The sequence below is a fragment of the Cibotium barometz genome, chromosome 45 (assembly GCF_041138505.1).
Source record: "Cibotium barometz isolate CiBa-2024 chromosome 45, ASM4113850v1, whole genome shotgun sequence".
Classification (NCBI taxonomy): Eukaryota; Viridiplantae; Streptophyta; class Polypodiopsida; order Cyatheales; family Cibotiaceae; genus Cibotium; species Cibotium barometz.
In genome coordinates this window covers 36,284,095-36,301,177 of record NC_141090.1, presented here as the reverse complement: position 1 = coordinate 36,301,177, position 17,083 = coordinate 36,284,095, and the positions used below count along the sequence as shown (strand labels likewise).

Sequence of the window (17,083 nt, the reverse complement as noted above, 5' to 3'; positions counted from 1 at the left end):
AGAGAGAGAGAGAGAGAGAGAGAGAGAGAGAGAGAGAGTATGTTGTATATGTGTTTACATACTATCCGTACACAACTATACAAAAACTACCCATATATAGTTGTTTATACAAACTATGAAAAAACAACTATACATATACATACATACATATATATATATATATATTATATAGTTGTTTCCATATATGATATAATATCTTATATCATTATATATATACATACATACATATAACAAAAACAATTTAATTAGGTATATACACATAGTATCTATACACATGTACTTACACGTGACACTCTCTCTGCCCCTGCCCCCCCCCCCCCCCCCCCCCCCCCCCCCCCCCCCCCCCCCCCTCTCTCTCTCTCTCTTTCACACACGCGCACACACACACACACAAGGGAAGTCGTACTGCAGCTAGGTTAATTCTCTTGTAGAGCCATCTCTTTCACTGCTCTTGCGCGCCTGATAGAGTGTGCAGCTGAAAGTTCGGCACTAGAACATGACGAGGATCACGAGTCTCGACGAATTTCTGCAAGTGCATGGAGTGCTGCTCGCATCTGCTGGTCTCCCTGCATCTCTCCACGAGCAGTTGTTCCAGAAGCTTAGTGCCGAAGAGTTTGACGGCGGGAACTTTTTCGAAATCGACGTCTGCGAAAATGGGAGGCAACGAAGGCTTTTGCTATCTTCCCAAGGTCTGGCCAAGCACTCGCAAGTGTTTCTCATCGACCATGCCTGGTCATTTCGTCTCATAGATGCCCGGAATCAGGTATGCATGAATGTGTATGTGTGTGTACTTGTATGAATGTATGTTTGTGTGTGCGTATATGAGAGAGAGAGAGAGAGAGAGAGAGAGAGAGAGAGAGAGAGGGGTACATGATGACAATGCGTGGTCATACAATGATAACATCCTCCTCTAGAATAAAACGCAAAGCAGCCAGAGTTGTGAGAGGGCAATAGAAACAGATGCACAAAAGAAGTGAAACACTGGAACTCTGAGAGAGAGTGAGAGGGAGAAAACGCTGATGAAGCTGAATACAACCGCTTGAGTCAGGAAGTGGGCTCTGTGTGCAGAAGGCAGGGGTGGAAAACACTCAAAACTGATCCATCAGAATGATGGGGGGCAGTGCCTATAAATAGGCTAGGTGGAAGCCGAAGAGTCGGGAAGCCGAAGAGTTGGGAGTTGAAGAGTCGGCCATTTTCCTACTCTCACAACACAGGAGATGAAAATGATGGAAGTCATGCTAACACCCCTCGCAGATCCTGAGTGAGGAACAAGGCCTAAGGAGCTGGAGTGTGAGGCGATAGAAGGGTGAGGACGAGATTTGGTGAACAACTCTGCAACATTGTTTGTGTTGTCGAATAGTATGTCAGGTCGATCTTCTCTGATGCAATCTTATCTCGTATAAAATGCTACTGGATCTCAATGTGCTTGGTCCTTGCATGAAAAATGGGATTCCGTGCCATTGCCAAACAACTCTGGTTGTTGCATCTGATGATGGTAGGATTCTTTGGAAGAAACCCAATCTCCCCGAATAAAGCCGCAACCAAATCGCCTCACAGGTAGCTGAACAAGCTGCACTATACTCTGCCTTTGTAGAAGACATTGCAATAGTAGGCTGCTTCTTACTACTCCATGAAATAGCTTCGGATCCAAGAGTGAAACACTATCTTGTTGTAGACCTCGTGGTGTCTGGATCACCTGCCCAATTAGATCACTACATCCTTGCAAACTGATTTGATTTTGTCCTCTATTATCAACTTGGCCAAAGAAGGTGCTGCGATCTGGAGTACCATGAAGATATCTCAAGATGTGAAGGGCACCAAACCAAAGGGATTTCAGAGGTGTTTGCATGAAGAAACTTAATATACCAACTGGAAAGTTGAGATCTAGGTGGGTATTTAACAACCAGATTAAGGAACCCACAAGCTTTCTGTACAAAGAAGCATCAACCAGGTTTGTACCATCACTGACAGTAAGTCGAGATCTCGGATCCATGGGTGTTGACATGGGCTTGCAAGTGCTCATTTGAAAAGACTCTTAAAACTTCTTGGACATACCTTTGTTGAGAGAGAAAGATATCTGTCTCGGTCTCAAAGATCCTGCATTTTCTTGATTTGCTCCCTCATGGTCTTGGATTTTGAAGAGTCCAATTTGTTGAGTTGTACCACAAGAGAAGCTCGCTTCATGGGAGTCCGATGGTCATAGAGATCTCCGAGATGCGTCCAAATGGAAAAGGCTGACGTCTCGTGTTTGATGTGAGAGGAATGCATTTTTGTAGTTGAGAAAGAGGAAAGAATGAGCCCGAGCATTGAGCTTGTCCCATATGAGGGCTTCCTTCTTTCGTTCTTCCTCCTCGTCGCCATTGAGATCTGCCTCGGCCGGATTCGGTCGAGGAGTTGTGAGAATCTCTGCTAAATCATAAGGCTCGAGAATAGACTCAATCTTCATCTTCCAAACGTCGAAGTTTGTCCCGTCCCGTGTCACATGCACTCTGCATTGTAGTGCATGGTGACAAGATGGCTCATCATCAGTGCAACACTGTATAGCAGGAGAACCCTTTAGGATTTGATATTTGTTGTATGCCGTGACCCTGTTGTAATCCTTAGTCTAGGATATGTCAGGCACGAGCTACGTAGGTCATTCCTCAGCCTTAGAGAGTCAGTCAGTTAGTCAAAGTTTCTTAACCCACTTGGAGAGAATCATTCATGCATATAGAAGTCATAGAAGCCTTAGAGTTTGCAGTAGGACATGTTTGCATTTTGCATAGCTTCATCCCATGTGCATGTGGACCACCTAGACCATTGCAAAAGCCTTAGGATATCATCCAGTATTTTATCCGAATTATTTGGCATTTTTTCCATATTTTCCAGCATTTAATACCATCATTATTCTATTTATTCCTTTAGCAAGTCATGTAGCATCTTATGCTACAGTCGGCCAGCATTTATAGGCAGCCGACCCATATAAATAGCCATCGCTTGCATCTCATTCATTCATCTCAGCATTCAGCAGTTGGCTCATCATCAATTCACCCTACAGCAAGTAGATCTCATCATTCATCATCGTTTGGAGCAAGCATTTCAGTCCTACAGCACTAGGAGCATCATCGCTTGTACCATCAGCCTTTCAGCAAAACACAGCACCATTCAGCATTCAGCCACTTCAAAGCTCAGCGTTTTCAGCATTCATCCATTCATCGTTTTGCTACAGCCCTTCCGGTGAAGGTAAAACGCATTCATACAATCATTTTCAGCATTCATTCACAGCGTAGAACAGTCCCAATCAGCCCCATCTCTCAGCCTCAGATTTGTAGCCTTCCTACATTCCATTGGAAGAGTGCATAGGCTTGAGATCGGTCATCATTGGTGCTTCTACAGCCATGTACAGTTCAGCCCGACTCTTGGTCTTTCAAAGATCTTGCGTTTGGCTTATCTACAGTCCCAAGTCAGTCCCTCATGAAGGCCTTGGGCTGTTAGGGTTAGGGTTTGGAGGTACAGCAAACACAAGCGTGGAGAAGGAGAGAGAGAACACGACTCTTGTGTGTATTCAGATAATGATATGAAGTACAATAGCCACATAATAAAGTGACCTAAAAAGATGTGTTCACATGTCTGGCCATAAAATATGCCGAGTGGACCAAAACACTTATAAACTGTTTATAAGTGTAACTAAGCTAAACTGGGGGAAAAAACCTCCACTAACTGAAGTAAAAAGTGCCCCAGTAATCTACTGATGATCACTAGCACTCCTCTGGGTGCATACACAGCATAAAACCCAACAAACCCCCTTGGAGTGATATGTGATCATTGTACATCATCCACCAAAAGGAAACAAATTCAAAGCAGTGCGGAATGCTTCAAATTTCGGACGTGGTAATGCCTTGGTGAAGATGTCTGCCACATTCTGATCTGTAGGACAGTAGATCAGACTGATATCACCTGCCTGGAGTCTCTCCCGAACAAAATGATAGTGAATCTCAATGTGTTTCGTGCGAGCATGAAACACAGGATTCCTGGCCACAGCAATGGCACTCTGACTATCAGTATAGATAGGTGTAGGCTCCTCCACTGAAATATCCATATCAGTCATGAGACGACGCAGCCAAACACACTCAACAGTAGTAGTGTAGGCTGCTCTGTACTCTGCCTCTCACAAGACGAAGTGGCCACTGTGGTCTGTTTCTTTGTTAGCCAAGAAATGCATGAAGAGCCAAGAAAGAAACAATTTCCACTAGTGGAATGTCTGGTATCAAAATCACCAGCCCAATCTGAATCACTGTAAGCGTATAACTGCATGTCACCCCCCTCAGGATAAAGCAATCCAAGAGACAAGGTACCCTGCAAATATCGGAATACACGCTTCACAGCTTGCCAATGTGACAACCGCGGACTGTGCATGAATCTGCTCAACTGAGAGACTGCATACTGAATATCTGGCCGTGTGGTACACAAGTAAATAAGGCACCCAACAGCCTGAGCATATATAGTGGCATCAAAGGAAATACTGTCATCTTGTAGTGACAGTTTCATCCCTGGCTCCATAGGAGTGCTAATAGGCTTGCAATCCTGAAATTTAAACTTCTCCAGAAGTTTAGCAACATACCAAGATTGCAACAACCCAATGCCTCTGTTATCCTGCACAAACTGTATGTCCAAATAGTAGTGTACAAGCCCCAAATCAGACATGTCAAATGTCTGTTGCAGTATCTCTTTAAAAGCTGCAATTTTGTCATCATTAGATCCCATGAGCAAGAGATCATCTACATAAAGACTGATGACCAGCAGATCTGTCTCTTCTTTCTCTACATACAAGGTGGCTTCTGATGGACTGTTCACAAATCCTTGAGTGAGTAGGAAAGCATCTATCTTTGCATACCAAGCTCGTGGAGCTTGTTTCAAACCATACAAGGCCTTTTTCAGCTTGCATACTTTCCCTTCATGACCATGTTCTGCAAAACCTATGGGCTGATATACATAAACTTCCTCCTCGAGGTCCCCATGTAGGAAAGCAGTCTTTATGTCCAACTGGTGAACAACCCAACCACGATGTGCAGCCAATGCAATGACACACCTAAGTGTCGACATACGGGATGTAGGAGCAAATGTCTCCTCATAATCAATGCCCTTCTTCTGTGCATAGCCCTTTGCAACTAGACGGGCTTTGTACCTGTCAATGGATCCATCTGCATGTCTTTTCAACTTATAGACCCACTTAGTACCAATTGCTTTCTTGCCTTTGGGCAGATCAACCAAATCCCATGTTTGATTCCTTTTAATAGAATCAAGCTCATTCTGCATGGCTTTGTTCCAATGCACATTGTCTCGTGCATCCACAAATGAATCAGGCTCATCATCATCCTGTAAACTGGCTGCCATAACCATATTCAAATCCATGATGTGTGCATGCTCATTGGTCCGTGTCTCCCTACGAGTACGACCAGCAAGAGGACCCTCTAGATGGCTGTCCTGTAATGTCCTCAAATACCATCTAGGTATGTGTCTGACCTGTGGTGCCTGCTACCCCATATTTGGTTCAGCTTCTGGCTCAATTTGCTGCTGAATTTCTGCACCACCTTCATCACTTGCTGGCTGTCCTGTACCCTCATGAGTTGGATCACCAACTGTGGAATGAAACTCCATAGGTAGTAGACCTTCAAACACATCATTTTCAGCCTGATTTGCATCATAACCAGCCATGGATGTTTCTGATTTTTCATCAAAAATCACATCCCGACTAGTGAATATCTTCTTGGATAGTGGGTCATATAACCGGTAGCCCTTGCTCTCACGGCTATACCCAACAAAAATGCATTTTGTGGCTTTATCATCCAACTTCCTCCTCAACTCTTTGGGTATGTGTGCATATGCAAGACACCCAAAGATACGAAAGCTTGCGGCCATGCCAAGCCTCAAAAGGAGTAATGGAAACCAATGCCTTTGTGGGACATCGATTCAAAATATGACAAGCACACATGACAGCTTCCACCCAAAAGATATGTGGTAGCCTCTTTGCCTTTAGCATACATTTGGCCATCTCCATGAGTGACCGATTCTTCCTTTCTGCAACCCCATTCTGCTGTGGAGTATAAGGAGTAGTATACTGATGTTTTATACCTCTACTCTCAAGAAAGGAATTCAACATGTGATATATATTCCCCCCCTCGGTCAGAACGGTGAGTCTTAACCTTGCATCCTGACTCTGTTTCAGCAAGTGCTACAAAGGCCAAAAATGCATCATATACCTGTGATTTCTGTGTCAAAGGATAGACCCAGCATATACGAGGGAAGTCATCAATAAATGTAGCAAAATAGAAGCAACCACCTAATGACTTCGTCTGCATGGGACCACAAAGATCACTGTGTATAAGCTGCAACTTTGTAGTTGCTCGTAGAGCCTGATCACGTGGGAAGGAAAACCTATGCATTTTTCCCAAAATACATCCTTCACAAATGTGATCTGGAGGCTTCTCCATGAGAGGTAGGTCTGTAAACATGTTATGTCGCTGCATAAGCATAAGACTACCAAAATTTACATGCCCCATGCGAGCATGCCATAACTCCGCATCAACCATAGCTGGAGTAAGAGTGAATGCATTATAAGCAGACTGATTCACTGGCTGAAATGCATCCAACTGATAAAGTCCATGACATAATGTACCAGTAAGCATCAAGGTCAAAGCATTAGCTTTGTCTCTAACCATGCATTTATCATCATCAACGTGGACTTGCATACCACAATGTGCCAAAGAAGAAATGGACAACAAATTCTTCTTTATCCCTGGTACATATAAGGCATCTGTAAGGCGAAGAATAGAGCCATCAATGGCTGTGAGCTGAATCTCCCCAATGCCACGAACTGGATATGAAGCATTGTTGGCACACTGAACAGTTTTGCCAACAGGGGCAGGGCCTACATGACAAAACAAATCCCTGCGAGATGTGATATGCTTTGAGGCACCACTATCAAAATACCAAGTACATGCATGCTCTGTCATACTGAGTGCCTGTGAAGACCAAGAGGCATCATAGCTGCATGTATAGAAACAGTAATCCCTGTCCTCAACAAAAGAAGCAGTCTCTGGAGGAGCTTTAGAGGCATCATTTACAGACATCCCAGATTCTTTTGCCTTCTCTTTGGCAATCCTCTTTCTACACTCTGTGATGTAGTGACCTGGCTTCTTACAGTAATGACATTTGCCCTTTTTCTTGGGCTGTCCATCACCTTTCTTGGTATCCTGAGATGAACCACCATCACCTGAATTCTGATTTGAACTCTTTGGCTGAGTTTTTCCTTTCCCCTTTTGACCTGTAGTAAATGCTTGTTCAGCACTTGTGTTCATATTCATATTCTTCCTCATTTGCTCTTCTTGTAGCAAGAGAGCAACAAGTTCCTGATACTTAAGGGGTTCAGCAGCATTCCTCATGCTGAGGTTCAAAGAGGTATGAAAAGCCAAGTAAGATCTTGGCAAAGAGTGCAAGATGGTGGACACAAGCTGTGTCTCAGGAATAATCTCATCCACATTGATGAGTTGCTCTCTCAAATCCTGCAGCTTGTTTAAGTGGCTAGATATATCATCTCCTTCATGCATTTTTTGATTTTCAAGCTCTCTCTTCAAAAACGAGATCCGAGCCTCATTACGAGCAGCATACATCTGCTCCAAAGTCACCCATGCATTCTGTGAAGAGCCAGATGAACGAATATGAGGTATAATAGACCTCTGTACTGACAATGCAATGAGTGACAAGGCTTGTGCATCCCTGGCATCCCATGTCTTCTGAGCATTTGTTCTTTGAATAGGCAATGGCTGACCTGTAGCCTGTACCTGTTGTCCTCGTCCACGAGCACCCCCTTGGGGAGGAGTCTCTGGAGCCAATGGACCTGGACGTGGTTCATCACCACTAACAAAATCCCAAAGACCTTTTGCCACAAGCACATTTTTCAGCATAAAACTCCACAAGGAGTAGTTCGTGCCGTCCAATTTGTCTTCCTTAGACAAATACGTGAATACATCACTCTGCTGTTGATTTGCCATTAAGCCTATGCACAATGTTGTACCTGTGTATCAAAAAAAAACCCAATAGCAAGAACCCTGAAAGCAACTGTACTCCACTGAATACAGTTCACCCAAATATGCCTGCACTCTCAATCCTCTGAATGTGCAACACAATGCACCACTGACTGAGTAGAGCAGCACAAATGGCTTACACAGTGCCAAAATGCCCAAAAATGCCCAAAATTACTGCACCCAAAACCTTGCAAGAAACCTGTGGAGTTTTCTTTGCAAGAAAGTCTGCCTGTATTTGCCTGTAGATTTTCACAGAGAAAATAAAAATGCCCAATATTCAAAACTTGTAATGCTTACCACATTTGTACTGAGTAGGTTGTGGTAGTTTTAATGAACAAGTAGAGTTGACTGTGCTGTGCAGGTACAGAAGCTGGGCGAGCAGGTACAGTACGGAAGCTGGAGGCGAAACTGCAGTCGAATGCACAGCAGGTACAGTCGAAGCAGTACTGTACGGAAGCTTTAGTCGAATGTACAGCAGGTATAGTCGATTGGTACAGAAGCAGGTACGCATCACTGAATGATGTACGGCTGTCTGCGCAGGTTTGTACGGAGGACTGTACGGAGCAGAGCGACCAGGTACACAGCAGGTACACGTCAGCTACAGTCGACTGTATGCAGGTACAGTACGGTACTGAAGGGCGGCGCTGACTTGTACGGAAGCACAGGTGTATGGAAACAGTACAGTAGCTGCTGTCGGCGAATTGGTACGAAAGGCTGCAGTGTACGGGCTGTTGCTGGCAAGGCTGTACGGTCGGTGCAGTACGGACAGTACGAAAGGCTGCAGTGTACGGGCAGGGCAAGGGCAGGCCGACCTGGAGGCTCTGATACCAAATGAAGGCCTTGGGCTGTTAGGGTTAGGGTTTGGAGGTACAGCAAACACAAGCGTGGAGACGCAGAGAGAGAACACGACTCTTGTGTGTATTCAGATAATGATATGAAGTACAATAGCCACATAATAAAGTGACCTAAAAAGATTTGTTCACATGTCCGGCCATAAAATGTGCCGGGTGGACCAAAACACTTATAAATTGTTTATAAGTGTAACTAAGCTAAACTGAGGGAAAAAACCTCCACTAACTGAAGTAAAAAGTGCCCCAGTAATCTACTGATGATCACTAGCACTCCTCTGGGTGCATACACAGCATAAAACCCAACACCTCAGTCATTCTCTTCAAAGATAATAAAGCAAATACTCCTAGCAATAGGAGGGGGCCCTTCAGTGGGTGATTTGGGACCCAATACGGTGTATAGTTCTCTCTCTCTCTCTCTCTCTCTCTCTCTCTCTCTCTCTCTCCCTCTAATCTCTTAAAGTTTGAAGTGCTAAAAGTGGATTGCTAAAGACTCGCGAAACTTAGGATAAAGAAGGCGGTGTGAGACTTGTGTGACAGGATCCCTTATTACGCATAATTCCGCTGCATGTTACATCCTGTAAAGATGGCAGCTTGAACACCAGAGAAGACATTGTCCCCTCTATAAAGCGACTGTTTGCTGAAACTTCAGGTGTAGGAGAGGTTTCTGACACAAAGATGGCTGGAAACAGCAATACAAGGCTGGAAATCAGCAATGCAACTGTGAAAATTAGTGATCAAATGTCAGCAAATCAGCAAGCACCTCCTCAGCAAGTGCAAGCTAGAAAAATGCATCAGCTCTGATACCATGTCAGAGGGTAGCGGAAACAGATGGACAAAAGAAGTGAAACGTTGGAGAAGAGAGAGAGAGAGAGAGAGAGAGAGAGAGAGAGAGAACGCTGATGAATAACTTCAGAAGCTGAATACAACTGCATGAGGCAGGGAGTGGGCAACCATTGGGAGCAGTGAAGAGGCTAGATACACTAATGAAGGATGGTGTCCCTTAGTTGAGCAGCTGAGGTGAATGGTCGAACTTGAGCCCGTGCTCTAGAGTCCGACGCCTTACTAGTTTGCCCGACTTGGTTGGTCTTGCTATTGCTTCTGTGTTAAGAGAAAGAAAATAAAGAAAGTTATATTAAATGTCATCAAAACACCCAAAGGATCTATGAGACCAAAAGTGGTACAAGAGCTCCATGTGGTATTGGGCCATTGTAAAAGACTAACAAAAGTGAAACTCATACAAAAAGATAGATTAGCTGAATGTATCTGTCATGACCCTGTGAAATTGGAACAGCACAAGTGTGGGCATGGTGGTCGGTGAGCAAGATAAATTTTTAAAGATTCATACTTGGGTGTCCGGACAAAAAGGTAGCATGTGTGGACAACCCCAAGTGTGAAGGGGGACCAAGGGATTAAACTTTATAAGGTTTATAACCTTGGGTGGCCCTTAGAAAGTTTTAAAAACTTGAAGGGCCACTAGGATAATTATGGAGGGGGGGCTACTCCACTTTTAGAGTACACGCCTCCCTCTCCATCTCTCTCTCTTGCTTTTGGAAAGGAGAGTCGGCTGGCTGCGTGGAGAAGAGTCTGGTACAGGTCGCCTGAAGGAGAGCCGTACAGAACAGCATCTGTAGGTCGGCTGAAGGAGAGTCGCCTGAAGGAGAGCCGTATAGAAGAACATCTGTAGGTCGGTTGGCTGCGTGGAGAAGAGGACGTACAGGTCGCCTGAAGGGGAGCCGTACAGTACAGCAGCTGCAAGGCGACTGGTATAGGCTGGTACAGGCGGTGCAGGCCAGCTCGCATAGGCGGCGCTTCATACAGGTGGTTGCTGCAGGTTTTCTGACGCAGGCGGCTGTTGCAGGTCAACTGGTGCATGCGGTGGAGGCCAGCAGGTACAGGTGGCTGCTGGTGAGTTGGCGCAGGTCGGCTGGTGCAGAATTGTACGCTGTAGAGAGCAAAACGCAGATGTAAGAGAGAGAGAGAAGCTGTGTAACTCTGCTATATAACATAAGAAAATCTCAGAACTACAACTGGAGAGTGGGGGGGGCAAGGGGCCATTTTATAAGGCCCCAGGCTGTTGGTCTTCCAGTCTAAAATAGGCCGACAGCAGCATGTGCTCACGACCAGCATTAGAGATGCTCACGACCTGCTATGAGCCAGTCAGCTAGGTGCCTGCAGTCGGCAAGGACACCAGATCAGATTGGGTAGTAAACAGACAAGTCGGCCAACAACAGAATCAGTCGACAGCCCTCCACACCTCAGAAAAATGGAAAAAATACATGGAGAGTGAGGAAAAATGGGGAAACACCAAAAACGGCCAGGCTGTCACCAGCCTGGACATTTCCCAGTCTGAAAGGGGTCTGGTGGACTCCAGGATGTTTAAATATTTGGAAAGTACAAGCTTTGGGAATGGGGGATTATCCTAGAATACAAAGGACCACACTCCTAAAATTTAGGAGAGTTGCTATTTTTGGTTCGACTCCGATGGAAATTCTGTTCGCGTCATTACATCTAGAATTGAGGAGATACAAGAGTTGGCAAAGTGCCTATGACAGAATGTCTACCAGTTGGGATATTTTTAGAGATAAAGTTTATGGAAGGACCCATCTCTTAGATTGGGACATGTGGCAAGAAAGTGGACCAAAGTGAGACAAGTGGCCTGACACTTGTTAGAAAGTGGATCAAAGTGAGACAAGTGGCCTCACACTTGTCACTTCAGCTATTGTGTGGCTCTCCACTTGTCATTGTAGCCTTCTCTTGCCATTTTAGCTCATGGGAGGCCCAAATCTCTAAATTGGAGCCCTCTCTCTTCATTAATGGAGGCTCTCTTGCTGCACACTAGCCTCTACCACCGTTATAGGCTGCCCTAATGATGGCTACTCTCTTTCTCTCTCTCTCTTGAAGGCTGCCCATGAAGAATACCGGCTGTTGGGGACTGTTTTGGAGGCTTCCATCGTTTGGGTCCATCGGTGACGTGATAGGCTTGTAGTTCTCCATCCCAAAGGCCCAAGCAACTCATGGACATACCGTTGCTGAGAGACAAAGAACCCCCTCTGGGTCTGCTAGATCTCCAATCTCAAGAAGTTCTTGCTGTCCTGCCCCAAAAATAGTTGGTATATCTCCCTCTCAAGCTTGGCCAGGTAATCCCGTTTCTTCTCCCGCACAAGGTGTTTGAAGAGCGTTCTAGCTTGTCTGTGTGTGTGGATGCCAAGGGTGATCTCTCGCTGCAAGCGGTCACTAGTCTCACAACATTCATCATCGTACCAACCATTCTGTGGGGCCGTATGGCGAGGAGGGGTAGAAAGAGGGGGGGTATACAGGAAAACATATGCTGCTGAACCATGTAATACATCTGCCAACTCTTTCGTAAGCTCATCAAGTGGACTGCTCGGGTCAAGAGCGAACAGACCATCATATACTGCACTGCCATATACCCTAGAGGTCTCCCGAGTAAAGTGATATCTTGGGTATCTGGTATGACCAGAGGGTGGTGTGCCTCTAACATATCCACAAGTCACAGAAAATGTCAAATATGCATGGTCTGTTGCTATCCCAATGGGTCTGCCCGAAATGGAGAGATCCTGTATATCATGTATCAAGGTAGGTGAGCCCATTACGTAATCCACTGCACTAGCTCCTCCCTTTTTGTTCCAGCATGTGAGAGCATCTGAACCTGGCCAATGGGATAGCTCGCGGTACATGGGCTCATCCGTAGCATAGAGAGCTGATTGTTCCCGCCCTGTATGTGCATTAAAGTCCCCCGTTAGTAGTACATCTCCCAAGCTCGCAAATCTCATGATGTCCTCATACAGCGGCATATATGGTGATTCTCCCGGCGTAGCGTATCTGGAATGTGCCGGTGGGAAGTAGCACACTGCAATGTAAATGTCCCGAGGTCTATTTGTGCTCACTTTGATCCACATGTAGCGTGCGTCTGCACCTCTATGCATCACATGTACTCCCTCCTGTAAGTCCTCCCTTAACAGTACTGCTACCCCCCCCCTCCCCCCCCCACCTCCACTTCCTCTAGTCCCCCCTGCTATGCGTGGTTGGGGTCGACATACAGATTCCCATCTATACCCAGGAACCTCCGGTAATTCACTCCCTGCACATTGGTCTACTAAAGACCCAATGGGCCTATGAGATCAAAGTGATACAATTATGATTGTGGCATATCTCATCATGGAATGTAAGATAAAACAGAAACGAAACATAGCTATCTCACTGGGGTGATACAAAACTGTCCATGGAAACTCATCATGGAAAGAGAGATGGCTGTGTATTCAATATATTCATATGGTACGAAAGGTGTACAAATTCTGTGGCCTTTGGCCTTCCAAAAGGGGTAACCTAAGACGTAAGGGATTGACCCTTGACCTGCCCCAAAGTAGGGGTTTGATGCTCTACCAATGAACAAAGCCTTACCTTTTATAGGCCCTTGGAAGCCAAGCCATCTGGTCCATTGCTGTCAGCCACCTTCAGGCACCTTCAGTGGACACAAAAAACACATAAAAGCTGCTGACCTGAGATAAACCTCCTGCAATACTTGGCTGACTTGATCCTGGTCCATAAAGCTGCCTTCCGGTGCCCCTCAAAGGCTGTTACTGCCCTAGACTCCTATTTATCCGTTGCCGACTTCATGAATTAGCTTGGAGTTTAGTCATATCCATGCGTGTGCATACGGCATCCCCTTTTGCTAAACTTGATGACGGGATTCCAGCCTTTGACCTTGGATGACTGTCATCATTCCTTTGTCTCTCCGTGGACTCCCAAACTGGTAATCCTTCCTTCTTGGCAACCTTTTCACTGAAAACCTTGCCAAATTTTGATTCCACTCCAAATCTGATGTTGAGATTTGTGCATCTGTTCCACTTTGTCCCCTTGCCTTCTTACCCTATCCTTGATCACAAACATGAATCCTTCTTGAAACTGATTATCACCCTTATGATTATCATCCCTTGGAGTTGCTCCATAAAAGCCTTCCTTGGCAGTCCCAAATGGCTACCAACTCTTATGAAACCCCTCCCTTGGGCTTTGTTTGACACTAACCAGCTTCTTGGGGTCTTGACACATGCAAGGTACCCTTCTTGGACCTGTGCACTTCTTCTGGGGAACTTTCAGCACTTAGCATAGATGAGGGCTTGATGCTCTGATACCAATGTTACATGCGTGGAAGCTTTGTGTCTTCTTTCAGCCCTAAGCACCTTTCATAGGAACATTGTGATGCAAAACGAAAATAGAGAGAGAGAGAGAGAGAGAGAGAGAGAGAGAGAGAGAGATTAGGCATTTACTAAAGACGCAATGGGCCTATGAGACCAATGTGATACAATAATGTCCATGGTATATCTCATCATGGAATGGAAAATAAAACAGAAAGAAAACATAAACATAGCTATCTCACTGGGGTGATACAAAACTGTCCATGGAAACTCATCATGGAATACTAAGAACATTGAAACATGAGAGCAGCATCAGCTCTGAGTAGATGGTATACGACTCTCCAAAATATCAAGCATGGGGCTAACGAGTATGGCAGAGAGGTCTCCCTCAGCAATGTCACGTGGAAAGGTAGCTCAATGGGGATGGAGCATGTCCTGGCGTTAGGCACGCTGGAGTGTGGAGGCTCAGTCTGAGGTAACTCCTCTCGGGCGAGGTAGGTCCGGAGCAGCTCGTGGAGGGTCAACAAGATCCACTATATCGGTGTCCTCCACCTCCTGGGTCCGGAAGAAATTGGTGATTGTCGGCGGCTGGCGAGGGAGGGAGATGGCTGTGTATTCAGTATATTCATATGGTACAAAAAGGTGTATAGATTATGTGGCCCCAAAATCATTGGAGGTTTTTGGAGGGCCTTGGTCTATGGATAATGGGTTGGGGACAAAGTTACAGTTAAGTATCGCCTTTCATTCCGAGACAGGCTGCTAGACAGAGAGCATGAACAAGACTATGATCACGATGTTGCGGTGTTATTCTCAAGAGTATCAAACTCTTTGGGAGTTCTTGCCATTGGTGGAGCATGCCATCAATGATACAGTGTAGGCATCGACCAAGAAGACTCCCTTTGAGGTGGTATATGGTCGTTTGGTTATTAACCCGATGACCCGAGCTTTTTGTTGGGTGTTGGACTCACACACTCACACACACAAACCTGCACATTAGGATTAGGTGCAGGGTAGAGAAGCTCACACACAGAAATGAGAGAGAGAGAGAGAGAGAGCCAAAAGTGTGGTATCCACAAAATGCAAGTCAACCCTTGCATGTGTTCCACATCCATATAATATAGAAGTACAAAATATTATATGTTAGAGTGTCCTTTCACACTTGATGTCCAAGGGGAAAAACCACATGGGAAAAAGTGCCCTTGGTTAAGCCCTGTTCACACATAGCACTACCATAAGTGAGCATATGCCTACAAATCCCCCCTGTAGTGGAAGTGTGAACCTGTACAAGGTAGCAGATCACTCTCTGTATGAGAGTAAGCCCAAAGCTTTGCGGAAAGCTTCAAGCGTTTCTCGAGGTAAAGCCTTTGTGAATAGATCTGCAACGTTATCCTGTGCAGGGCAATAAGATAAACTGATCTCCCCTGCATGTAGCCTCTCTCTGACATAGTGATAATGAATCTCTATGTGCTTGGTACGTGCATGAAATACTGGATTTCGTGCCACGGCCATAGCACTCTGGCTATCAGTGAGAATGGTGGTGGGTGTCTGCTGACACTCACGAAGATCAGCCAATAGTCTCCTCAACCATACACAATCTACTGTAGCTGTAAAGACTGCCTTGTACTCAGCCTCACAAGTAGATGTAGCAACAGTGGGTTGCTTTTTACTCAACCAAGATATGCATGAGCTGCCAAGAAAAAAACAATTCCCACTGGTGGATTGCCTGGTATCATAATCACCAGCCCAATCTGAATCACTGTATGCATAAAGCTGCAAGCTGCCCCCCCTGGGATAGAACAAACCAAGATCCAGGGTACCCTTAAGATATCGAAAAATGTGTTTGACTGCTTGCCAATGCTTTGTGCCTGGGCTGTGCATGAATTTGCTCAACAAAGACACCCCAAAAGATATGTCTGGCCTCGTGTTACACAAGTAAATGAGGCATCCCACTGCCTGGCTGTAAATGCCGGCCTCAAAAGGTTCTCCATTATCATGCATAGTAAGCCGTACACCTGGTTCTACCGGAGTAGAAATGGGCTTACATTCATCCATGTGAAACCTTTTTAGCAAACTTTTTATGTACTTAGTTTGCTGCATAACAATGCCATCATCTGTATGCATAAACTGTATGCCAAGATAATAGTGTAAAGGCCCCAAATCTGACATATCAAATTCAGCTTTCAAATGAGCTTTGAAATCTGAAATTTGTGCTTTGCTTGTACCTGTAACGAGCATGTCATCTACATGACTTGAGAATATCGGCATCGGTTTTCTTCACATACAATGTGCTTTCAGCTGGACTATTCTCATAACCTTGGCTGGTTAGATGAGCATGTATCTTATCATACCAAGCTCTTGGAGCTTGTTTTAACCCATACAATGCTTTGTGCAACCTGCATACTTTATGTTCCTCACCAGGAACTACAAAACCAATGGGCTGATTTACATATACTTCCTCCTGTAAATCCCCATTTAAGAATGCAGTTTTGATATCCAATTGATGCACTTTCCATCCTTTATGGGCAGCCAATGCAATCACAGATCTTATTGTGGTCATTATCGAAGTAGGAGCAAAAGTCTCTTCATAATCTATTCCCTTTTTCTGGGAGTAGCCTTTAGCCACAAGTCTTGCTTTGTACCTGTCAATAGTACCATCAGACTTTCTTTTGATTTTGTACACCCACTTTGTTCCAATTACATGCTTGCCTTTAGGCAATTCCACAAGATCCCATGTATTGTTCTTCATGATAGAAGAAATTTCAGCTTGCATAGCTTGCAACCAATGCTCATTCTCATGTGCTTCTTCATAAGAAGAAGGCTCTTCTGAATCAAAGAGACCACCCATTGCGAATGCAGACTCCCCACGATGTACATTCAAAGCATGGCTGGAACTAGCCCTTGTTCTACCTGTGAGTGGAGCTGCAAGTTTGCTTTCTTGCAAAGTTTTCAGCAACCATCTTGGCACTGACTTGGCTGTGTCTATGGCTGTTTGCTCTTCCCATATAAGATCTTC

At 45.1% G+C, this 17,083-nt stretch overlaps 1 protein-coding gene across 1 annotated transcript in view; it reads left to right on the top strand.

Annotated features, from left to right (window-relative positions):
* Window positions 1–282: 282 nt before the first annotated feature.
* LOC147612699 (uncharacterized) overlaps window positions 283–17,083 on the top strand; it is an 88,189-nt gene continuing 71,388 nt past the window's right edge. Inside the window, exon 1 of the mRNA XM_086783266.1 lies at window positions 283–763. Coding sequence (XP_086639392.1) covers window positions 497–763 — 267 coding nt within the window. The 5' untranslated portion in view covers window positions 283–496. The remainder of the gene's footprint in view (window positions 764–17,083) is intronic.